Source organism: Chiloscyllium punctatum, chromosome 19, assembly GCF_047496795.1.
Source record: "Chiloscyllium punctatum isolate Juve2018m chromosome 19, sChiPun1.3, whole genome shotgun sequence".
NCBI lineage: Eukaryota > Metazoa > Chordata > Chondrichthyes > Orectolobiformes > Hemiscylliidae > Chiloscyllium > Chiloscyllium punctatum.
The window spans coordinates 82,919,229-82,945,040 of NC_092757.1; the positions used below are offsets into that span (position 1 = coordinate 82,919,229).

At 39.4% G+C, this 25,812-nt stretch overlaps 1 protein-coding gene across 4 annotated transcripts; it reads right to left on the minus strand.

Annotated features, from left to right (window-relative positions):
- Positions 1-1,856: 1,856 nt before the first annotated feature.
- Positions 1,857-25,779, minus strand: tnfaip1 (tumor necrosis factor, alpha-induced protein 1 (endothelial)). 4 transcript variants are annotated; one of them, XM_072589865.1, is made up of 7 exons: positions 25,387-25,771; positions 13,550-13,874; positions 9,673-9,845; positions 7,653-7,742; positions 7,489-7,541; positions 6,071-6,266; positions 1,857-5,438 (listed from the first exon to the last, which is right to left on the minus strand). In XM_072589865.1, exons 2-7 carry the CDS (start codon positions 13,761-13,763, stop codon positions 5,202-5,204), a joined length of 963 nt encoding a protein of 320 aa, XP_072445966.1. In that variant the 5' UTR covers positions 13,764-13,874; positions 25,387-25,771; the 3' UTR covers positions 1,857-5,201. The 4 variants fall into 4 exon arrangements, with proteins under 4 accessions (XP_072445966.1, XP_072445967.1, XP_072445968.1 ...); XM_072589866.1 differs by having other exon boundaries at positions 25,581-25,768; XM_072589867.1 differs by having other exon boundaries at positions 9,673-9,842; positions 25,387-25,597.
- Between the last annotated feature and the right edge of the window lie 33 nt (positions 25,780-25,812).

The window sequence follows — 25,812 nt, forward strand, 5'->3', positions numbered from 1 at the left end:
TTTATTACTTGTATTATCTCATCGCGCCATAGTGACCCTTCAGCCTTAACCTTACTCTGCTAATTGGTGTAAGAATGTTCCACTATGGTTCTCCCATCCTGCCTTCCACAGAACATAGGCTGTCAGCGGTCTTCATGCTTTAACCCTTCCCATACTTTCATGCTCTGTATTTTTCATAGGTGGCACAGTGGCTGAGTGGTTAGTACTGCTGCCTCACAGCACCAAGGACCCAGGTTTGATTCCAGCCTCGGGTAACTGTGCAAACTTCACACATTCTCCCTGTGTAAGCGTGGGTCCCCTCTGGGTGCACTGGTTTCCTCCCACACTGCAAAGATGTGCAGGTTAGATGAATTGGCCGTGCTAAATTGCCCATAGTGTTCAGGGATGTTTAGGTTAGCTGCATTAGGCAGGGATAAATATAGAAGAGTGGAGGTGGGTTATTCTTCAGAGGGTCTGTGTGGACTTGTTGGGTTGAAGGGCCTGTTTCCACACTAGTGAGTTTTGAGAAGATTTTTAGCTCAGGTTGAGGTTCGGGATGTAGGTTTGCTCACTGAGCTGGAAAGTTCATTTTCAGACCTTTCGTCACAATACTAGGTAACATCATCAGTGAGCCTCCTGATGAAGCACTGGTGGCATGGCCCACCTTCTTTTGTGTTTAGGTTTCCTTGGGTGGGTGATGTCATTTTTCTTAGGGGGTAGTAAATGGGATCCAAGTTAATGTGTTTGTCAATAGAGTTCGGTTTGGAATGCCATGCTTCTAGGAATTATCGTACGTGTCTCTGGCTTGTCCTAGGATAGGTGTGTTGTCCCAGTCGAAATGGTGTCCTTCCTCATCTGTATGTAAGGATACTATCATCAACTAGCCACAAAAAGACATGACCCACTCTCACTAGTATCCTTACATACAAATGAGGAAGGACACCACTTCAACTGGTACAACACATCCATCCTAGGACAAGCCAAACAGAGACATGCACGAGAATTCCTAGAAGCATGGCATTCCAACCGGAACTCTATCGACAAACACGTTGACTTGGATCGAATTTACTACCCCTCCCCCGAGAAAAATAACAGTAAATGATGTCACCAACCTAAGGAACCTAAACACAAATAGAAAGCGGGCCATGCCACCAGTGCTTCATCCAGAGGCTCACTGATGATGTTGGGGCCTAGATTAGAGTGCTGCTGGAAAAACACAGCAGGTCAGGCAGCATCCGAGGAGCAGGAAAACCGAAGAAACCACTGATAAATAAAACTGCTCAGAAATTTTGACACTGTGATGGATTTCGGGCAAAAACCTGATTCCTGATTAAGGGCTTTTGCCTGAAATGCCGATTTTCCTGCTCCTCTGATGCTGCCTGACCTGCTGTGCTTTTCCAGCACCACTCTAGTCTAGACTCTGGTTTTCAGCATCTGCAGTCCTCACTTTTGCCTCACTGATGATGTCACCTAGTATGTTGATGAAACATCTGAAATACAAATCTTGCTCAGCGAGCAAACCTACATCCTGTTTCCACATTACAGGGATTCAATGCCAATGATAAAATTTCAACAATTTTCATGTTGGTAGACAGTGCTCAGCTGAAGTTGTAAGTAACATTTTGAAACAAAATTGAAGAATCTTCTAATGGTCTGCAACCTAAATGATTAGTTTTTGACATTAGATAGCATTTACAGTCACCATCATGGTTGAATTTACATGCACATTATTTATATTCTTCAAGCTGAAAAATGATCTTGCTATCTTTATTATGCCTAATCCAGAATTAAGCTGATAACTTGATCTGTTGAAATACTGAAATGTTTACAAAAGGTACAGATTAGAATCACAATTGTATTTAAAAGACAGACTTCACTCAAGCAACACAACATTTTATTGATGTTAGTAAATATTTAATTTTTTAGTACAATATTTAAAAAGGAGCAACACTCTGGTCTAGAGGTAGAAGTACCCTTCCAGAAAGTTATTCGTTACAAATAGTGTTCCTACAGGTTGTTTTAAATACATGCGATACAGCAACTTTGTGGGGAAAAAAAATCCATCACAGCGTCAAAAATTCTGAGCAGTTTTATTTACACAGTGGTTTCATGGGTGAGTATTCCAGTGTTAGTTAATCAACTGGGCTCACTGTAAGCCTTTCAGCAACCACAATTTAAACAACCATTTCACAGCTTAATTGCAATATTTGATGTTACAATATTCACAGACGCAAGCAGCACCTCAATCACTGCAATATTTGTGCCTTTGAAGATTTTGCAAATTAGCTCATTAAAAAAAGAGACTTGGAAACTCACACAGGACTGAAATGTAAGTAGACATCAATATATTTGCATTCAAATTATAAGACAAGAATCAATATTGACTCTAAAAAGTTCCCTTTTCCTCAACTGCTTCTCTTATCCTGCGTGTCAATCATTGATATAGTTCATTAATTAAAATACTGCAAAACTGGTATTTAGGTTAGCATGTAAACCTTCTTGAGATGCAACTATGAAATACTGGGATATTTCATCTACAGGACCAATGAATTGCAGAAGTTAGAGATCAGTTACATGTAGTGATAATCCAGATTTGTTTATTGGATTGTGACAGCTATCTACATGTTGCTTAGGAAACCAAAATGTAAACTTTGAAACCAATTTATAATAAAAGTGATAATGCCAGACCATTTATCATTGAAGCAAACAAAAACTATCCTTTCTAAAGAAATTACTTATATCTTGTGATTGTACACAATCGAAACTCCCCATCTTGGATATGCACTCAAATTTATTTATATTTGGGGGGGGGGGGGGGGGGGTCAAAGGTTGGTGGTCAAGCAATTTAGCAGGTACTTTGGCATCAATTTTTACATCTTTCAGATGATTTGTTTATCCCTTATCTCACAATTTTGACTGAAGAAGTGAAATACAAACAGCTTTGGAGATAGTCACTCATCAACAGTGATGCACAGAGTTTAGTTAATACTATCGGTCAGATATGATGACTGGCAGTAAAGCCCGTACAGCCATTTAAACAGTACTGAGATGACATAGTATTTGGCACTAGCCTAGAAATTCAGTAGGTGTAAAATGTGTACCTAATGTTTGAAAATTGCAGGTGATAAGCATATGCTCTTCCTCTACTAAAATTGCATCACACACTCTAGTTAGGACTGGTCAGTATACGTTTAGGGTATGTATATGCCTCTGATGTTAAACCCACAGGTTCATGGCTAAAAACATTTCAGGGCCTCAACAAGTATGCCATCAACCCTTAAAAAGCGTGACTGGAGGTTGTGACCCTGTAGCATGTCAACTTTAAAACAAAACATGCCTTCTGGAGCAAGAATGTTCCAATCACCCTTTGCAGGCTGTTGTTGACTATTACTCATGTTCAACTCCTATGTTTTCTTGCTCTCTCAGAGAAGGGCCATTACTAGCACTCACATTCAGCAGTACCATCCTAATGAGGGCAGTGAATTAGTTTACTGTAGGCCTGCCAATGGCCCTCACTGTGTATGGTCATCCTCAAGATGGTTGGGATTAAAGTTCTAAGCTGTTTTCTTCTGACATAAATTGCAAAACATGATAAAGTATTATAATGAAAGAAAGTGCATCCTAGAAACATTCCCTAGTGAAGCAGAAAGCCACACTGAAAGGAAGTTATTTTGTTTAGATGAAGGCAAAAGGAGCTCAACCCCAGACTTAAGAGTGCAGACTTGATTCTTAATCACAGCTTCAGTTGTTGTCAAATCCACTCTATAGTCAGCCAGCAACTGGTAAAATTCAGGGCAGGGGCAAGTGAAAAAGGAAGAATTAAGCAAATAATCTCACCACAATCCGAAAACAGTCTAATCCTGACTTGTATCTTGGCTAAGTCACAAGCCCATAAAATTTCTGCGATTGAAAGTCTAACTTGAATTACTCACATTAGTCATATATGAATTGATGAATTATGTTCAGTTAGTTTCACAAACATTACATAATGGTATGTTGGCTGAAACTGACTTTATCTGATGCAAACAGCGCACTGTAGTATCAAATATACCATTCTCAAGTTCACACAAAGACAAGCAATGGGCAGTGTACACATACAAAAATAGAAACTTAACATTTTGGTCCAGTTAACATAATTTTCAGATGCAAATCCAATTCCATTATTTTAAAATGATAAGAAATCTTCCCAGACTGCCAATGCTACTTATTAAAAAATTTTCCTTGGAGGTTCCATTAAAAACACATCATGTAAAATATATTTCACCATAACACAAATAAAAAACAAACATCACATATTAAAGAGTTGAGAATCATAGTTCATTAAGACTTTGAAATGAAGGTATTAAACACGAGGATTTCAGACAGATTGTGACTAGACCTCACCTCCAAAACACTATGCAATGCACCATTTTACAAATGCTATGTTAGCATAAAGGTGCTGACATAGTTGGTGTGGAAGGATTATTTTTGGAGAAGAATGGTAACTAAAATGGTTTTCTCCTCCTGCACTCCTAAAACATTGAATGTAAAAATGAATGAATGAAAAAAAACGAATGAATGATGAATTTAAGAGTTGTAAACTAAGGCACACTCAATGGTTCAGAAAGTAATTGCACTGTAGCATCTTGATCCATATTGAACAGAAATAGGAGCAAAACGCATATTAAATTAGCAGACAGGTTTTGACTCAAATGTACTCGTCTGATGTTTGAGGATGAATCCTCTTAATGTCCAAAGCCAAAAACAGTGATAAAAAAGGGGAGAGGTGCACTCAATCCCAGGCCTTTATGGTCTGAAGCAAAAGGCATATAGCAATCATGTGAGGAAAATTCTCATTGTGATTGTTTTCTCCCTCTGTGGAGTATGCAATGGCACTGGCATCAAACTTCACCTCCATTGCTAGAGGTAAGCCAGAGTTCCATCAAATTGAGGTTTCAGATTTTTGAAACTACTTTAAGATCAATAGAAAGACAACCTATAATGGAGTTAAGGCCAATTAATTCACAACTTTTGACAAGCATTTCAGCTCAAAGGCTTTTTTTTAAAACAAACAAAAATCAACATTATAACAAATGAAAGAAAATTAACCTTGAAAGCGCAGGTTTTTTTTTCTAGTCAGTCAGTTGCCTTCATGTTCCATGATAACCCATCTGATGATCATTAGTAGATAAAAATTGTTTTAAAATGTAAATACTGTTCACACTATCCATCTGATTACAATGTTAATCTCTATAGGTAGCCTGGTGTCCAAGAGGTCTGTCATCATAGGAGCTGTATCTTTTCACATGAATTCGACGCACACGATCTCTAACTTCCAATGCCTCTTCATCTTCACTGTGTGATCCCTGACCAGAGGTTCGACTAGTGGCTTCCAACAACAAGTTATCAGGTACACGTGGAGTTTCATAAAGCAAGACATTTAATGTCTCTTCATAAATTCGCGCTTCTGGAAATTCAACCTATATAATTAGAAGAAAATATAAACAATTAGAATTGCAATGTTGCCATGTGGTGAATCGGGCATATTGTCAACATGTAATTTTCCTTTCATGCTTATAATTAACAAGGTGAAACATTTCAAATTAATATTTTTCAGGAAATTCAGTACAAGGAATGCATTCAACCTTAGTTTCTTGAAATGGAGTTGAATCCAAGTCTCAGAGGTGAAGGGACAATGGGACAATGTTTGACTGCTTTGAAATACCCTAGATCCTATGAATGTATCTATATAATCTGCCAAGCCCAAGACAAAGATGATGACTGAAACGTTGTCGCCAAGCTTTATAAATGCTGTCTGCTAGCTTTGAATGTGTCCAAGAATGTCCCCAGGATAATTATGTTGCTATTCTCTTTTCTTACTCCTTCCTTCTTCTGAGATTACAGCTGAATGCCAATTTAAAGTCTTCCTTTGATCTCCATCCTGTACAAAAGAAAGGACTTGCCAAATTCTGATGGCATTTCAGAGTACCACTGGACATAGTTTAAATAACTTTATATCAGGAGACCAGGCACAAAAAAAAATCAAGTATTACTAAAGGAATTTGACTCTTATATCAGTTTTTTAAAAAAATGGTGGTCACCTTTCACGTACCTTGGTTTGCTTCTTTTCTGTTGCATACACGATGGAAGTACAGCAAACCTCTGCAAGTTTGCGTCCCTGCCCATAAAATGACCAGCAGCAAATCTCATCTCCCAAGACATCCTTCATAAAAAGCACTCTTCCATTAAATCGCAGGGATAACTTGTCGAACAGCTCAATGTTCTTCAACAAATTGTCATCAGAATTGCTGGGATACAGAATGACTTAGATTAAACAGCATTCACTAGCAAAAGTGCAGGAACACATACAGTTGTGTGAAGCATTTTGTTATAACAGGCTTTTCAAGATCTTCAAAGGCTTGATTTGACAGTACTGTACATTCATTAATTTACGATAACCCAAGTGAGTCTATTTTAGCAGGTGGTTCATATATAATGCTAAACCTCATCTCTTATGAATCAGTTTAAGTTTTGAAATTTGGCTTAGTTCGAAATAGGGAATGAAGAAAACACACAAATTATGATCGTGGATGTGGTGAATTTACCTCAACATTTGTGCATTTGGGCTTAGATACTTTTCAAAGTGCAGTGGTATACTGGACACGTTTGAACACAACATGAACTTTGCAGGATTTATATTTTTGAGAGTTGCACAGAGGCATTCCATAGAGTCCCTTGGTACTCATACAAAGTTTCAATCAAATTTCAATGAGCTTGGATACATCTCAAGCTGTGAATATAAACAGATCTGATCTGATTTAGGATTTATTGACCAATAAGCCAACAGCATTAAGAACATTCCATCTCCAACCCACAAGCCCATAAGATTCAAACAAAAAATAAACTATCAGGGGCTACAGGTTTCATGTGGCCTGCAGACCATCACCTGAACATCCAGCAACCAAAGGCAATAACTTATTTCATCCAACTTGCACTTCTTTCAAACAAAAGAAACGGGATATGGAAAAGACCACGCCTATTGTGCAGTTCTTTGCAATAGTGTATAGTGTCTTTTATCAAGTCAAATTTTAAGTTCACTCTTTTTCTAATATTTGTGTGCACACTGGAGGACAATTACCAAATATTTAGCTCTGGAACCAAACACCAAAACTCATTGTTATGTGGCTTAAACTGATTGGTGAAGCTGACTGGTAGTCATTGGAAAGTCAGGTACTAGAGAAACTGTGAGGTAACTGCCTTCTGTTATGCTCCCTTTCTAAATTATTAGAACTTAATCTTTTCAAACAATGTAGTTCGCGATGAGCAGATTAGACCTTACACCTGACACAGAATCTCACTGGTTCCACCTGTTCCCCAATGATCTTGCCCAACCTTTCATTAAGCATCTCGAAAATTGTACTGTATGTGAGATGGCTTTGATTCAAAGCAATAATTTTTTTAAAATAAGTCTCCAAAAGCTGATAAGGTTACATACATCAACAAGGTGTAGCCCAATGCAAATTATCGTACCTAGTATAGGAATATTTGTTGTTGCTTCTGTTATGTAGCAGCTTCACAACAGGCTGTTGGTAAAGAATGAAGGCAGTTAGCTTTTATTAAGTGATATGGAATATTAGTGGCAAATCTAAGAAAAAAATCTTCCATTACAAAAAAAAACACAAAAATGTTGTGACCTTTGCACATGTTTCAATTAGTCGTTCTTCCTCTTTAGGAGAGGTGATCATGGGAATTGTGCATGCAACTTCACAGCATTCATTCTTTTCCTAAAAAGAAATCAAATTACAAATACAGATGATGAAAGAGGTCACCAGTAAATGAAAGCAATCATATCTTTCTTCACACAATTGTACTTTAGAAGCAAAGAAAAATGACATGTAAAAATTATGGAAATTCAAAAATTAAGAAACTGATAAGGATATGAAGAATAGAATATAAATGCCAAAATAAAGGATTATAAAAGCTTCTGCAGATACATAAAAACAAAAATGTTTGGCTAAGATGAATATGGGTCCACTAAAGTAGAATTTGCTGAATTTTTAACTGGGGAATAAAGAAGTGGGCAGAGAGGCTGAATCACTGCTCTGTATGTGTTTTCAGTGAGGAAAATACAGGAAGAATAAAGGATCAGAGATCTAAGCGACTAGGGAGAATGAGGAGCTGAAGGAAATTAGTACTAGTAAGAAAGCTGTACTGGAGTTAATGGGCTGACAGTTGATAAAGCCTCAGAATTTGATAGTGCACAGCCCAGAGCATTGACCAAAGTAACTACAGAATGTCGATGCACTGGTAACTGTATTCCAGATTCTAGAATGATCCCTGCAGAGTGGAAGCTTGCAAATGTCACCTCACTATTTAAGTAAGGAGAAAGGGATAAAATGGAACCAGTCAGCCTTGCATCATTAATACAGAAAATACTAGAATCTATCATAAAGGATGTTGAATTTTAAAAATAGTCGATTTGGGCATGGTCAAAATTGATTGGCCAATAGAAAACAGTATTTAACCAGCTTAATGTTTCTGAGTAAGTTGCTAACAAAATTGATAAAGTGCAGTCAATGGATGTTGTACATTTAGATTTTCAGAAAGCTTTTGATAAGGTCCGCCACAAGAACTTGGTTAACAAAATTAAAATATAAAGTACTAGAGATATTGTAGTAACATAGATCAAAGATTGACTAACAGACAGAAAATTTTAAGAATAAACAGGTCATTGTCTTGTTGGCAGACTGTAACTAGCAGAATCTGGCAAGGGTCAGTACTTGGATCTCAGCTGTTCACCCATATCCATGATTTGGCTGTGACACAATATTTTCAAATTTGCAGATGGTACAAAGCTAAAATATTTTCAGAACGATTTGGAGAGTTTTAATGATATGGCAAGAACATAGCAGATGGAACGTAATGCGAAAAAATTGAAACATTATACACTTTTATCGGAAGAACAGAGGTGCAGACTATTTCACGAGTAAGAAAGGTTTGGAGGGACATGGGCCAGCGCAGGCAGGTGAAACTAGTTTAGTTAGGGAACATGTAAAGCGTGAACTGGTTGAACTGAAGGGTCTGTTTCCATGCTGTATGATTCTACTCTTTAAAATGGTGAGAGATTGGAAAGAGTAGATGTGCAAAGAGACTTGGGTGTCGTCAGTAAGTCACTGATGGCTAATGTGTAAATGCAACAAGCTATTAGGAAAAATAATTAAGTGTTAGCTTTTATCAAAAGGCAATATGAGGACAGAGGCTAATCTGTCAGAATCTAACAGAAAATTTTGCTTCAAAAGTACAGATGATTGGTTGGACTACACCTGCAGTACTGCGCGCAGCTTTGGTCTCCTTATCATAGGAAAGATAATATTCGTTATACAAAGGAAGGTTAAGGCTGGTGGACTGGGGTGGGTGTGGAGCTGATAATGTACGAATGCAGATAAGGTACTCCTGGCTTTTGAAGGTATAGTCTGGCAGAATTAGATTTTCTGTCAGAGGACTATTCAAGGTACAACTTTTAATTTGGGTTTAATGCTTGTGCTGCCATTAGAGAGTATGTTAATGAAGACTGAGACAGCAGGATGATTACTAATACAGCAATGCTCTAGTAATACACTTTACACCTATCTTTCACAACTGAAAAATCTTTGGAAATTATCTTTGGAAAAACTAATATATTGTGCTAAAGAGAGTGTATCTGCTGCAAATTACCTGCAATGCAGTCTGACACATATCCACCAGGCCCTGAATGAGATAATATTTAGCCTCTGCCAACAGTTCTTTAATTTCCCGTCTACTCTTTGGAAGGATAATCGAGTCATCCCTCAGGTAATTCAAAACTGTGCCAAAATGTTTGCCACAACGGTCAATAAGAATCCAACCTGCTTGGAAAAACAGCAAATATTCCATTGTAGAGGGGTGTGATTCAAGACAAGATTACACACCAAGCAGAATCAAATTCTGTACCCCTCTAAATTACTTAAATTAACACAAGATTCTGTGGTTAAAAATACTATTTGAGTCTTCAAACCCCTCCGTGCAAAATCTGTTTAATTTCACATACTCCCCACTTGCCTGGATGAATGCAGCTCCCGAACACATCCGAAGCTGACAACACCCAGGATAATACAATCTGCTTGATTGGCAGCACATTGACGAACGCACATAGTACATGTGGCTGTTACTATCTACAAGATGGGTTGCAAAAGTTCTGAGGCCCTTATACAGCATCTTTCAAATCTAAGAACAGTACAATATTGAAGGCAAGAGCAGCAGGTACATAGGAAATACCAGAAGGTGCAAATCCCCCCTCCAAAGCACTCTGCATCCTGACTTGGAGATGTATCACTTTTCCTTCAGTATTCCTGGGTCAAAATCCTGGAACTCCCCTGAAGCAGTCAGTCTACCTATATCAGTTGCAATACAGTGGTTCAAGGGGGCAACTTAGCATCACTTTCTCAAGGGCAAATAAGCATGGGCAAAATGTGCCAGCCAAGCCAGTAATCCCCACATCCAATGAATGAAGTTTAAAAAAAATCACATTATTAATTTCTACAAGAAAGCTCACCAAGGTTTCTTCCGATCCCTTAACAATGAGTAAATCTTGAGCATACTGAATTTTAGAAACATATTATTCAAATTTCTTTAGCTTCAAGATGATGCCTTGGTATTATTAAATTATATTCTACCCATCACAGAGTCAACCTGACTCAGTTGATAGTAATCTTACATATGAAGCTTATAGTTTAATCCATATTTCAGAACAGAACCAGGAAGACAGTTCAATATAAAAATGAGGAAGTCCTTCAAAAGACCAGATGTACCACCCTTAGGGTCAACCATTGAATTGAGGTCTCAATGGTTCTGATGAAGATCAAAAGATAATCTAGAGTTATTCACAGAGGAGCAAATATCTCTTCTATACCACAGCCAACAATTCTCTCTCAAACAACAATAACTGCTGCATGCCAGATATGAGAATATAAAAATTAGGACAAGGAGTAGACATACGGCTCCTTAAGCCACCTTTGCCATTCAACACAATCCTGGCTAATCCTTATTCCTCAATTCCTCCTTCCTGTTTGCTCTCTATGTTCTTCAATTCTTTCTAATATCTACAATGCTCTGGGATAGACAATCCCAAAGATTTAGAACTCTCAGAGTGAAGAAAGCTTTCTTCTTGGTCCAAAATGATCAGCTCATTATCCTGAGATTGTTCCTGTGCTCGCGACACTGCAGTTTAGTGGGGGTGGGGTGAAGGAGGAGGAGAGAAGGACCTCTCATGTCTACCCTGAAGAGCCCCTTCAGAATAAATTATGTTTCGATGAGATCACCTCTCATTCTCCTAAACTCTAAAGAGTATAAGCCCAATTTATTCAGCAAAGAACTGTGCTATTTGAATGTACAACTGTTTCTATTTGAGAGATACAGCTCAGCCAAATCCATTTTCCCTTTAGCTAAAGGGCGCCTTGTCACATTTCCTATTCCAATATGCAAAGTGATATATTATCTACATTAAAACCTGTTTGTTGTTCTTAAGTGGTTCAGAGTTCAATAAATGCCATCACTCTCTCACTTATTACCTTGTCAAATCTTTTAACACCATAAAGAAGTGAGCTCCTTTGTTTTGTTTGCTGATGTGTGAATCATAAGGCAACCAAGAATAGATTCATATGAATTCCATTAGTCACCGTCTGTCTCTCTTCCTCTCCCCACTCCTCACCCCCGGCATACTCTTCCATTTCTGATTTGTTTTTGTTGGTTAATTTACCATCTTCTGTAATTCTAATCCCACAAACAGTCCAAATGGAATTTCATTGAAAATTACCTGAAAATTCAACTAGTTCAGACATTGAGTTACACTAATTTGGTCCAGTGATTTAGTTGCCATGTCAAACATATATACTATGATTTCATTAGATACAACCTAAAACTGCACATTGGTTAGAGACTTATTTTCAACAAAACCATGTCCCTTCAATATCTGTCGTGTCGCTTTCTTTCAATCAAATTGATAGTGATGGACCAACACAGGAATTTAAGAGATTTGCACTGTAGTGACAGTTAAACTGTAAAATGTGTACAATTAAGTTATTGTCTCATCACATTAAACATAATAAGATGCATCTTTAAGAAGCACTTTAATAGAAGTTACTTTAGCTCCACAAAGCCCATAAGAACTTTGCTAGCTCGTTAACACTGAAATAAATAATTTGTATTAAAAGAAAAGTGGATCAGATCTGGTTTTGAAAATGAAAGCATTGACAATGTACAGAGAAAGGCATTCTCTGAAACATTAAATAATATTATAATCCAAAGAAACCAGGATTAAAATTTTTTTCCAATAATTTACAAATAAACTTTTCGCATCACCTGACGAAACTAGACCTCCTTCAAAAAGATCATGAAGGAATGTCATTTCAAAAAGATGTTGAACGTTTGAGTTTATATATAATTTTCTTGTAGGAAAAAATGGAAAATTACCGGATTAGGTCACAAAACTGGATGCAGCAAGTTCAAAGCCATTTTATAGTCTGGTGTATCATAAGATCTCAAAACTTGCTCACACAGTCTTCTCTGCATCCATGAATCTCTAAGCATTTTGCATCCAAGGTTGGTATCAGCTAAATGCAATTTGGTTCATCTTCTCTCCATACCTGGCAATATGCTACACTTTGAATCTAGGTCTTGAACGATTTCCTCAATTTAACAAAATAGCCTTTTGTTCCCACACTCATCGCAGAGAAGTTATTTTGTGTGCAATACAGACTTCAAGAATTTATCATCTGCATTACAACATTCAAATGTTAAATGTACAAAAATAGTAAACAACAACTAGACAATGCAAAAATACCTGGTAAAATTGTAATAGCTATAAATTAGTACGTGTACATACTATACATTAATGATTTCACACTAACCTTTCTAGCTTGCAGTAAAAGTTTATCACCAAAGTGGAATTTTTCCTGAATCAAAATCTCAGGAAAATGATCCAATTAGAACTACATGGTACTAATTTAAAACATGTCTTGAAAATGTATAATTATTAAAATACAGGTATGTAAATCTAACTGTTTATTTTGCTGTGTTTACTGAGACCCAACTTTATACATGATTTTTATCACACCCACACATTGCACAATTCCAAAAATAAATCAAGTTTACAGTTTCAAAAATAAAATCTGTTTATTTAATGAATGCGAATCCCTCAAGCCAAGTGACAGCCTCTCTATTTGCTGAGTTTAAGGTAATTAGTGTGCCAGTTGGTAGTGGGGACATCATAATTAGACATTATACAATACAATTTGCTTTGGAAAGTTGAGCGCCACAGCTTTATCTGAACTCCCAAGAGTAAAATTGATGGTCAGCATTCATGTTATTAGTGTTAACTGGTCTTGCTTGTATGCATCTTCAATTTTAAGTATTTCTAAAGAACCTTTATTTGGGAAACATCAAGTCCTGCCAAACTGTGGTAAATGTGAGGAAAGATTTCAGTATATTAATACACATCATTATATACATCACAACTCTGAAAACCTAAAATTGGTTTTCTGGTTACTTCTGGTACTTGTGGTTAGATTATATTCACCTTCTTTGTCAGTAAGCACTTCCATTCTTCCACTAAACATTGCCTTTAGCATAGTATCATGTCTGGTTAAAATCTGAACAGTGGTATAGTACAGGGAGCCTCCAACATTTAATCGGACATATTTGTTCCCCATGCTTCCTCCTTTAAAGCTGAGGGCTTTGGGTTTGGCTCCAGAAGATGGGTATAGTGATGTTAAGCAGGTATCTCCAGACATGTCTCTCTGTAGATAAATAGTAACTCTGCACACAGTTGGCTTAAACTGTCCCGCCGTGATCGTCAAGCCAAGGTCTGGCCACACTCACAAATGCTCTTAACATATGCACCACTGAAAAAACAAGGAAAATTATTTTGTAATACATGAATAACTAGAAACAAACAGTATTTTATACTTAATCTGAAAATATGTTGCATTACATGTTATCAAAGCTATCATTACTTGAGACATGAATATTATTGAAATAGTTAATCTGGTGACTGTGCTTTAAGAAATGTTTTCAATTCTAATACTAAAATGTAAGATAAAGGATAATTCAGGCCAATAATGATCATTATGAAAACCATTGGTCTTCAACCCTATGAGGGCTTCCAGATTTCCTCATTTAGAATTCTAATGGTAAATTTTAGTTTTGTTTACCTTTCAGCATTTGGAAAACTTTTGAATATACATTCAGTAATTAATGATGACCTGTCTTTGTATAAAAAATTCAATTGAAGGGCTCATGCCCAAAACGTCGATTCTCCTGCTCCTTGGAAGCTGCCTGACCTGCTGCGCTTTTCCAGCAACACATTTTCAGCTCTGATCTCCAGCATCTGCAGTCCTCACTTTCTCCCATAAAAAATTCAATGTAATGAATGAGGACACAAAGCAATTCAGTAACAAAAACAAAATGTATGATTTTAGAAATTAAGTTTCGCAATTGAAACAAATGACAAATTTTAAATTTGTAAGATGGTTGCTAGGAAGACTTGAGTTTCAAATTAAAGCTGCTGGTGACATAGATCAATTTCTCAGCTGAATTTTCTTGAATGATTTGCTGACTATTGTGGATAATTTAAAAATAATTCTCAGGATGTGGATGCCAGTGCATCTATTGTCTATCTGTAATTCCCCTCTATAAAGAGAGGACGAGCTACCTTCTTGAAATCCTGCAAGTTTAAACGTTTTACACAAATGAACGATTTGCTTGGCTATTTCATAGGGTAGCTAAGAATCAAGTACATTGCTGTGACACTGAGTCTCCTCACAGATCAGACTGGGTAATGATGGCTGATTTTCATCCTGAAAGAACACAGTAAACCAAATGGCTTTTTACAAGATGCAGTATTCAGTGTGCACCAATGGTGGAGGCAATGAATACTCAAGGTGACGGGCTGATTGTTGTTTCTGAGGGCTTGCTGTGTGCAAATGGCTGTTACATTACACTTTTAAAGTGGGTTTACTTTAAAAGTACCAATATTCTGTGTTTTTCTGAGTTTATGAAAGACTCAAGGCAAATACAAGTTTTCAGGTTTTTTTTGCTTGAATCTTGCTAATAACGAAGTCAAATTTAACTTTTCATGGGGCGCTACTCATGGCTGGATAGCATTTGGGCCAATGAACAAGTAAACATTTTGGTTCTATTTACTATCGAATTACCTCTTAGATCGAGGACAGCATTGGGTATGTCAGTAATGTTCCACAATCAAACATTCTGAGAATATGTAAGTTTATATCTGGACGTGGATTCTTTATTATTCATGAAAGGAAACAAAACCTAACAAAGTTAAGGGGAAGGGAGAAAAGAGGACAGTACACTTTTATTCTGAACTTTGCATGCAATACAATGAGTAATGTCATTCCACACCTATTAAATGAATTGCTGAATCAGACTGACGGCTCAGCAAGATTTCTCAAGGTTGAAACAAATATTTAATCATGCTGATGACAGCCTCATACACTCTTTGAAATATTAATGTTCAATTACACCCACGCAACAGAAGGCTGACAAAGATGCAAATAAATGGGCAGACTTTTTAAAAAGTATTGGGCAGAAAAACACAGCCGTCCTTGATTTACCATATCATACTAACCAAATGTAAACACTGCTTGAACCTCTGCACCTGCTCCTTCCTACAAAGTATCACTGTATATTTTTTACTTAAGCAATCATACAGTAAAATATCTCAGTAGTGCCTATACTTTAAAAGGGCCCTCTTGTGCCATGTTAATGTCCCTACCACCCCCGGACTTGGAGATCCAAGTTCAAGCTCTAGAGGCGTCTACTAACATTTCTGTACAGGTTAATTAGAAAAATAGGTTAATTTTTTTAAAAGAACGTTTAAAATATTGCAATTCTTTTAGTTCACCTCTGTAAATTTGAAGTAAGCATATCCTGTACTGCCTCTACAACACAGAATGAACAGCATTAGGCCTCATTAATGGTATTTGGTAGAAACAACGTGACTTCCTAAATCTTAATATATAACATTAGATTAAACACAGAACAAGGTGCTGAGAGACTTCACAACAGAATGTATCGCTGAAAAATGCTGTCTTTTAGTTTCGAACTCCTGTTTAGTTTTAAGGGCAACCACTGTGGCCAAACAAAAACCTCAGGCATTAAATTCCTCGAATCTTTCATCTGGAACTTACAAAGAAACGATGAGTGATCTAATTGAAATATATTAAATTCTCAAACAGATATTGACTTAATATCCACACTATGTCCCCTGGGGGAGATGAATTTCGGGTCAGCCATTTACAACTGATGAGCAATTCCTTTCCTCTGCTCTGGAGGACTTATGCATTTGATGATGAATGGTCACAGATTTTTAAAAACAGTACATCATAAAATTACCAGATAGCTAATGAATTTTGGAGTGATTATCCATAACACACTGTATATTAGTGGCAGCTAGCTACAACAGGGCAAGTTGTAGGAAGCACCTGCACATACATCATAATTCGTCTATGGGTTGGGCAACTGAGTGCTACTGAGTTCTGGCTGGAACTTATGGCAATGCCAGCTTGGAGACTGCCTTTGCCTCTTACCTCAGTCCAAAATTTTGTAGTGGTCCCCTTTACACCTGCCATTCGCAGTACCACCTAATATTGACATCTACAGGATTTTCAGCCATTGAATTTATGGCATTCCCATTTCCTATCTCTTTCTTCCTCCAGCTCTACAGTTTTACTCAGATCTCAAATCAATTGGAATATGAAACTGGACACATACTTTTCCAGATAATGTGTTTATTGACAAAATGCAGCATTTTGTATGCCTACTTTTGACATACTAATCCAGTGTCTCAGATGTCACTATACTATTTCGATCAAACCAAATTAAACTCAATAAGCATATGAAAGCAGTGCTCCAAGTACATAAATAAACAATGGCTTTCATTATGTATCTCAGCAATACAATTACCATTAATGCCAAACCCCATCCCTGAAGCACACCACTGGAAAATCTCCTCACAGTCACATCTCCATGTTCCGAAACTCATTCACCCACCACCTTCTTCAGCCACATTTTTGACTAAGCTTCAGGTCACTTCTGTCATTACTATCCAAGAACTGTGTTAATTTTTGTACGATGACAATGCATCTATGTAATACTTCAGGCCAAGTTTTAAGTTAAAGAATTCAAAAGTTCTAAGTTCAAATACATACTAGGAATTAATCATTCATGAATAAATTGAAAGTTACATACTCATCTGCTGCTGTAACTTTAATCATGTTAACTGTCTAGAAGGTAGTACATGAGTGAATTTTTAAAATTCTAATAAAAAAGTACTTTACATTATGGGCACATTAAAATGTGCGTTAAAACACCAAACCACCAATTAAACGAATTGTATTTTTGAACAGAATAAATACGCTGCAGATTTCCAAATCCATCACCATAACACAGTCTTCAACTTCAGTCCAAACCTTGAGAAGTTAATAATTTCATTTATAAGGAAATAATCACCACTCTCAACTGTACTTGGAAAGGTGCTACCTGGTGGGTTAACAATAAAATCAAATATTTCATAGAGGGGCCAATAAATAAGTGACTAATAATACAAAAAAAACCAAAAGAACACACAAAAACATAAAACAACAATGCTCGGTGCAAAGCTCCCAAACAAAAAACGGGAGTGTTGTATATATACCCGTATTAACTCAGGAGCCCCCCCCCTCCCCCACCTCCAGGGCTCAGCAAACCTAACCACCCTGGTTAAACAAACGCCCTAGTTAACATACCAGACAGATCTGTGTCCAAATAACTCAAAAATGGCCACCATGTCTTATAAATAAAAATGTCTGTTGTGTGGTGCACCGTATTTGTGAAAAGATCCAAGGGAATGTGTGCCATAATTAATTTCCACCATCCAAGCAAGCCTAGCGGGCTCTCAGACACCCAATTTATCAGAATATTCTTCCGTGCACAGTAAATAAGAATATTAAGTAGTTTCTCCCTATGCCCGTCAAAAGATGACAAATTTAGTAGATCTAGGAGGAGAGATATCAGGTCTACTGTAACTTTGGTCCTCAATACCCTACCTCTCCCACCACAGCTCCAATAAACGTGGAGCCTGTGGCATGTACAGAAGCAATGGGTAAGAGTACCTACACTTATTTTACATTCGAGGCACATTGGAGATGCCCCTTTTTTAAACTTGGCCAGACAGTCCAGTGCCAAATGAACCCTGTGCAGAACTTTTAACTGCATAGCCGCATGCCCTATTACAAATTGAGATCTTTCGCATGTTCTCCCGTGTCCTCCCACGTTCCAGAAGAGATTTCCACTCCTAGCTCCTGCTCCCAAACATCTCATAACTGGTTAATATTCTGCCAGGCCCTACCACCCAGCAGGCAATAAAGGGCATTAATCGAAAAGGTGCTTGTGGCATGTAGCAACAACCTCTCTATATCGGGCTTATAGGGCTTAGTGAGAAGCGTAGTTTCCTTCTGGATGAAATCCCTAAGCTGATGAAAATGGAAAAGATCTCTGCTGGGCAGCCAGTATATACAGCTCGGTTGCTCAAAAAAACATCACAATCTCACCCTCAAACAAGTCTTCCAAACTGGAAACTCCTCTCGCTGCCCAAAGTTTGAACTCTAAGTCCATCATCTCTGGTCAGAACCCCAGCATACCAACTATGACGTGAATAGCAAAGTCTTGGATAAACAACCCTCACTCTGATGCATTACTCTCCATGTCTTGACTGTACTAATAACAATGGGGTTCCAGCAGTGGTCCATAACTGTCCTCATCTTATCCATGAGCAACAGGTTAATTAGAGGGCACTTTGCCTAGGAGATCTCGATATCCAGCCACATTGAGCCTTCCCAATTGCACACAAAGGACAGCGGGGAACTCAACTGATATCTCCTGATTCTGGGAAATCAACTCGTCCCCATCCTTGAGGCAACTGCAGTTTAGTAAGTTTGATGAGGGGCCACTCAACGCCGGACGAAAGAATGAAACCAACCAATACGTTCCTGCAACGTTGACCTGGGAAACATTACAGGGAGCATACGCATAGGATAAAGCAGATGAGGGAGGACATTCATCTTAATAATGGCTATTTGGCCCAACCACAAAATTGGAACAGCCTCCCATCTCTGAAGATCCTGCCAAATATTGTTGAGCAGATGAGCAAAATTAGTACGAAATAACCGATCACACATGGAGGTAATAAAGATACCTCGATATTGGAAACCTGCCCTTGACCACTTAAAGGGGAACCTAGGGTCACCTTCAACCACTGGCATTTCCTTAAGGTCCCCCAAAGCATAGCCACCAATTTTGCAAAGTTGATCTTACATCCTGAAAAAGCCCCAAACGAATTAATACAATGTATCAGATGAAGTATGGAGGTCATCAGGTCCGATAAAAATAGAAGGACATCATCCGCATACAGTGTAATGTTGTGTACCCTCGATCCCACTTCCAGTGTGGTTATGTGGACGTTCTGACAAATGACCTTTGCCAGCTGCTCTATCACCAACATAAACAACAAGTGAGAGGGGGCAGCCTTGATGACTACCCCTGCCAATTCTAAAGTTCCCAGACTTCACCCCATTGGTTACGACTGCGGCTAGAGGGTGGCAATATAAAAGCTCTGCCCACCTAGCAAAGACCCCACCCAACCCAAACTGCTCTCAGACATAAAAGAGGTACTGCTATTCCAACTGGTCAAATGCTTTCTCTGCAGCTAAGGAAATCACCAACCCCTGGATCGATTGCTGCTGACATGCTTGGTTCACACTCAGCAACCTTCTAATATTATTAAAAGACCTACAGTCCCTTATAAAAACTGCCTGTCCCTCTTTGACAATATGGGGAAACACCTTCTCCAATCCTAGCGCCAAACTCTTAGACAGAAACTTAAAACCTAAATTTAATAGAGAGGTGGACCTGTATGAGGCACAATCCTCAGGAACCCTTCCCTTCTTAAGAATGAAGGAAATATTAGCTTCCCCTAAAGATGGTGGTAGGCAATCATGCATGTAGGAGTGATTGTACATTTCCAGCATCGACCCTGACAGAATCCCTATAAACTCCTTGTAAAACTCACCTGGGATACCATCAGGGCCAGGTGCTTTCCCACTGTGAAGTTGCCTAGCTGCCTCCTTATTTCCTGAACCGTCAAGGGGGCATTAAGGAGGGAGGCCTGTTCCAGGGTTGCCCCTGGGGAGGTCCAGGCTCTTAAAAAAAAAAGAACTTCCATCTTGGCTCTCCTATCCTTGCAACCTTCAGAACAAAAAGACTCATTAATCCTTTTGACATCGTATGTAAGGACCCTGGCGCAGTCTCTAACTGCAGTAATGGATTAAGGAGCACGCTTTTTCCTAGTCAGATATGTTAAATACTTCCCTGGCCTATCCTCATACTCGAGCAGCCTTTCTTTAACAAAAGCAAGTTCTTTCTTTGCGGTTTGTGTAAGTATTTAATTCAAGGCAGCCCAAAGGGCTGTGATCTGCTGTAGCTTGGTTACCAAAGGCCTCACAAAATGTGCCATCTGAGCAGCTTTCAGCCACGTCTCCAGTAGATGCTGCTGTTCTCCCTTCGGTCATTTCCGGCTGGCCGAATAGGAAATAGCTAATCCCTTAGCAGAAGCCTTAGCGGTCTCCCATAGCATAGATGGACTACTTGCTGTGCTCAAGTTGACAGTCAAGTCATCCTGAAACTCCCTCAAAAAGCATTCCACAAATTTGGAATCCTTAAGGAGAAAAGGATCCAGATGCCAGTGCCACAAACCTAGCCACTCACTCTTGGCCTTAACCTCCAAATATACCATTGTGCGATCAGAGATTCCTATATTCCGAATTTTACAACCCATAATTGAATCCAGAAGGGTCGAGGGAGCCAAAAAATATCAATCCTTGTGTGACATTTACGTGAGTTTGAAAAAATGAAGTCCCATCAGTAGAGTGAAGACAGCTCCAAATGTCCACCAGCCCCAACTCCTCCCATAAATCAGCCACCTGCTTGACATGCGAAGAAATAATTGAGGGCCCATAAGGCATCCAAGGGATCCAAAGGACAATTTAAATCCCCCCCATAATAATGTGCCGTGTTCCAAAGGCACACAACTTAGAAAAGGCAATAATCAAAAATTTGAGGGGATGCGCCAGAGGACAGTAGACATTTAAAATGCTATATTAGGCCTTAAGTATCACAAACTGTCCTTGCTCATCTTTCACCTACTCTAATAATGTGAATGGAAGATTTTTCTGGATAAGTACAGCCACTTCCCTACTTTTAGTAGTAAAGAATGAAAAGAATATCCAATCATAATCCCCCATTGTAACTTCAGATGTCCCCCATCATCAAGATGGGCTTCCTGCAACAGATATTTCCTCTTAAAGCTAGCACTTTTTTTCCTTTCAACAGGGTAATGACTTCCCTTGATGTTCCAGGTGCACCATTTAACAAGCTACTTAGCCATATCCCCTTTCAGAGAACCTTGAACCCCCGAGAGAATGCTGCTTGCAATGTGCCGAACACAAGTAAATGGAGACTCAGAGTTGCAAAATTGTGTATACAAAAATACCCTATCCTAACTACAAACAACTATTGCTACCAAAAAAACTACAAAGAAACCAACCATAAAATCTTGAACTGGAGACTCTCCCCCCTGCCGACAGGGGGCACATGCCCTACCCATCCCCTCCTGCACAGCTCCTTCAGGCCCGGACTGTGCCACAGCCTTAGGCAAAAAAAAGTAAACAAACAAGGAGATGACCCTTAAGTCAACAAAAGACGACAAAGTCAGGATAAGCACTCCTATCCCCGGTTCCATATCACCCCTACTTGTGATGAAAAGATTAAAAAAAGGGGGAAAAACAACAAAAGGCACCCACAAAATTCCATGATATAATCCAGTTATAAAAATAATAGGAACAACATATTCCAAGAATTTTTTAAAAATTTGGGAAAGAATAAAAAAGGGTAAGGGAAAACACAGGGATAGAAGGAAAACAGGATGAACATTAATCGTATTCTTCAGACTAATTGGATAATTTTAAAGTGTCTACAAAGTTCTTGGCTTTATCCGCAGTCAAACATATAAACTGAGTCCGCGTGGCTGAAACAGAGCACCGCGGGGTACTTCATGGAGTACTGGATGCCCAGGTTCCTCAGCCTTTTTTTTAACTTCATCGAAGGATTTCCTCTCTCAAATTATAGCAGCTGAGAAGTCCTGGAAAAACATGATCTTTGACCCTTTGTGCAGCAGTGCCTGTGGATCTTTCCCCAGTAATCTGGAGGCTTGTATGCTTGTACCTGTATGTGAGGAAGGGCGATAGGACCGGTGGGGCACTGTACAGGCTCAGGAACTGTGGCAGTCAATTTTCAAATAAGCTGACTGGCTACTCACCATCTTCACCCTCTGGGAGCCCATCAATCCAAAGATTCATCCTCCTACCTCGATTTTCGAGGTCGTCGACCTGATCACGCAAGGCCTGCACTTTTTGCTTCAGTACCTGCATTCGTCTGGACAAGGACCCGATAGCCACTTCCAAGCCTGTGGTTCAACCCTCCACCTCCTCTATCAGCTCCCTGAGGACCTGGAGCTCCCCGTTCATGCTTCTGCAACATGGACACGATGGGTTGGACTTGGGCACGGATCGCCTCGATCACAGCCTCACCTTCATGGTAAGTCTCGCCATCGCTGCTGCCAATTTCTGGGAGTCTGTCAGGTCCCCCGGGTGTTCGGGAGAGGCTGCTGCTGTGGGGAAGTGTCCTTCATACTGCTGTTTGCTTGCTCCTTTTCCTTCTGGTATCTGTCAGACTCCAAATTGTCAATGAATATGTGTTCTTCATGTTTTTAAATTAACAATTTCTCCATGGGAGTTGGCCAGGGATGGTTAAAAAAAAACACCAATATGCCTTGGCTGTTAGGCAGAGCCATCCAAGGCAGTTCTACTGAATCGCTGCCTTCTTGCCAAGTCTACATACGACTTTAACACAGTAATATGTTCCAAGGCACTTATTTCATAGGAGAGTCAAGAACCAAAATTTGATGCCAAGCCACAAGAATGAGATGGTAGATGACCAAAAGTTTTATCAAAGTAGTAGGTTTAAGTGTCTTAAAAGACAGACAAACAGTAGTACAGAAATTTTTCGAAAGGGAACGAGACTGGTAAAGACATAGTCACCAACAACAGAGGAATTAAGTTCAAGTGACCAGAGTTTGAACATTATAGACATGTTGGGGAGTTAGAGAGTCTGCAGAAAATTGCACACGGCAACAGGCCCACGGCAGATTCCATTTTCCTGGCCCTACACTCATGCTTGGAACATGTGGATAACAAGGACACGTACATCAGACTCCTGTTTGTTGACTTCAGCTCCACCTTCAACACCATAATTCCAACCAACCACATCTCCAAACCCAGATCCAGAATTCTGCTTCACCCTCTGCAATTGGATCCTTGGCTTCCCGAACCACAGATCACAATCAGTAAAGACGGGTGACAACATCACCTCCATGATAATCCTCAACACCAGTGCCCTACAAGGCTGCATATTCAGCCTCTTGCGATATTCCTAATGCTGACATGACTGTGTGACCAAATTCATCTCTAACTCCATTTACAAATTTGCTGACAATTGTAGTGGGTTGGATCTCAAACAATAATGAGACAGAGTACAGGAAAGAGATAGAGAGCATAGTGGCATGGTATAAAGACTACAATCTCGCTCTCAATGTCAGCAAAACAAAACAGCTGATCATTGACTTCAGGAAGCAGTGTGAAGGATAAGCCCCTGTCTGTACCAATGGTGCTGAGGGGAGATAGTCAAGAGCTTCAATCTCCTAGGAGTAAATATCACTAACAATTTATCCTAGTACATCCATTCCACTTGACTGGTGTGCCTCTACTTCCACTGAAGGCTAAGGAAATTCAGCATGTCCACAACGGCTTTTACCATTTTTTATGAACGCACCATTGAAAACATCTTATCGAATGCTTCACAGCTTGGTAGGGTCCTGCGTAAGACCACAAAAAATTACAGAGTTGTGAACGCACCATAGTCCATCACACACATCAGCTTTCCTTACATTGACAAAGTCTATAATTCCATTGATTCAGAAAGCAGCCAACATAAGCTATGACCCCTCCCACCCTGGTTATAATCTATTCCATCGGACAGAAGACGCAAAAGTTTCAAAACACATAACAGCAGATTTAAGGACAGCTTCTTCCCTGCTATTATCAGATTTATGAGCAGACCTCTCATGTATCAGTGTTGATCATTCTCTGCATCTTCGCTTTACTCTATACCCTAATATACTTAGAAAAGGTATGATTTGTCTGGCTAACATGCAAAGCAATACTTTTTGTTACTTTGATAGGAGACAAAAATAAATCAAATAAGATCAAAATCAGATAAGGAAGGATAAAGCTCTGGCAAAATCTGAAAATAAGGATCAAAACTTCAATATGTAATATCACTTAATTGGATCCAATTTTGATAAATGGGCAGAATGGACACTGAAAGGGACTTGGTACACGTACAACACATGGCAGAATGACAAGTTTTGAAGGGTAAATCATGGGAAGATGAGACACATTGGAATAGCGGTGTCTGAAGATAACAAACACATGAATTTGTTTCAGCAGATGAACTGAACCAGGGTCAGGCTATGTTTCAGGGGTGGAAATAGGCAGTCTTTGTTTGGGGGTCTTTTATTGAAGTCAAATTGAATGTTAATGTTTGAAACAGCCAGATTCAACTGCAGACAATTACTAAGGAGGAGTGGAACCAGTAACAAAGGGGCTGAAAGCAACAAAAGCTGAAGCTTCTTTCAACTTTCCAACATTAGTAGAAATTGCTGTTGCTGAGTACAGTCTGGACAAAGTTAAAAATCACACAACACCAGGTTATAGTCCAGCAGATTTATTTGGAACCTGATGTTGTGCAAATTTTAAATCTGTGCACCCCAGTCCAATACTGGCACCTCCACATCTTGAGTACAGTCTGGTCATTCAGAAACAGTGGGGATGCTCAGCAGTATTGCTGAGGTCAAGGGGAGAACGTGTTGAAACCGATGCAGCCTTGGGAATATCCAGTTCCACCCTACACCAATAGCCTAGCCCAGTTAAACGATTCAGTTAAAGGTCTCCGGTCAGCCTGAGAGAATGCCAACCTCTACGAACATTTCTTCCAGCTACCATGAGGGAACGTGAACTCGCTTCTGTTGAGACGGTTGCTGACATGTCCATCCCTTTGTCGACGGGCGCCCAGTCCGTTTCGCTGAACTCGCGTTCTCACAACACCGTCCACAGCGAGTTAGGCTGTCTTAGTCAGGTAATTCACTCCCCCACCCATCCACCCCCTCCGAAGTAGGCCCAGTACCTGCAAGAGTTACCGTGCCGACCATCCAAACCACCGCCGCCGCCGCCGCCGCCGCTCCTCCACTTCCGGCGCGAGGGTGGTCGCACGTGACTTCGACCCCCGCCGGCACCGGTCTTACTGCGCAGGCCGCCCCCCGCCGGCAACCGACTCACTGCACACGCGCACAAATATTTCCCGCGTCGTCTTGCACTCACAATACAGCCCGAGCGACGTTAAACCGTTGGTGCCGTTCTTAGCGGGTCCGCCGGTAAACTTATCATTTAATATGACAAAAGAGCGAGGTTCGATTGCTTAAATCGCTATTCTATGTTGTGCTGAAGTGAGTCATTAAAAAAAATCCTCTGCCTCCTAAAATTTCGAAGTAAGGCAAACGAAAGTTCATCCGCTCTGTCTGGTGAGAGAGATCAAAAATAAAGAACATTGCAC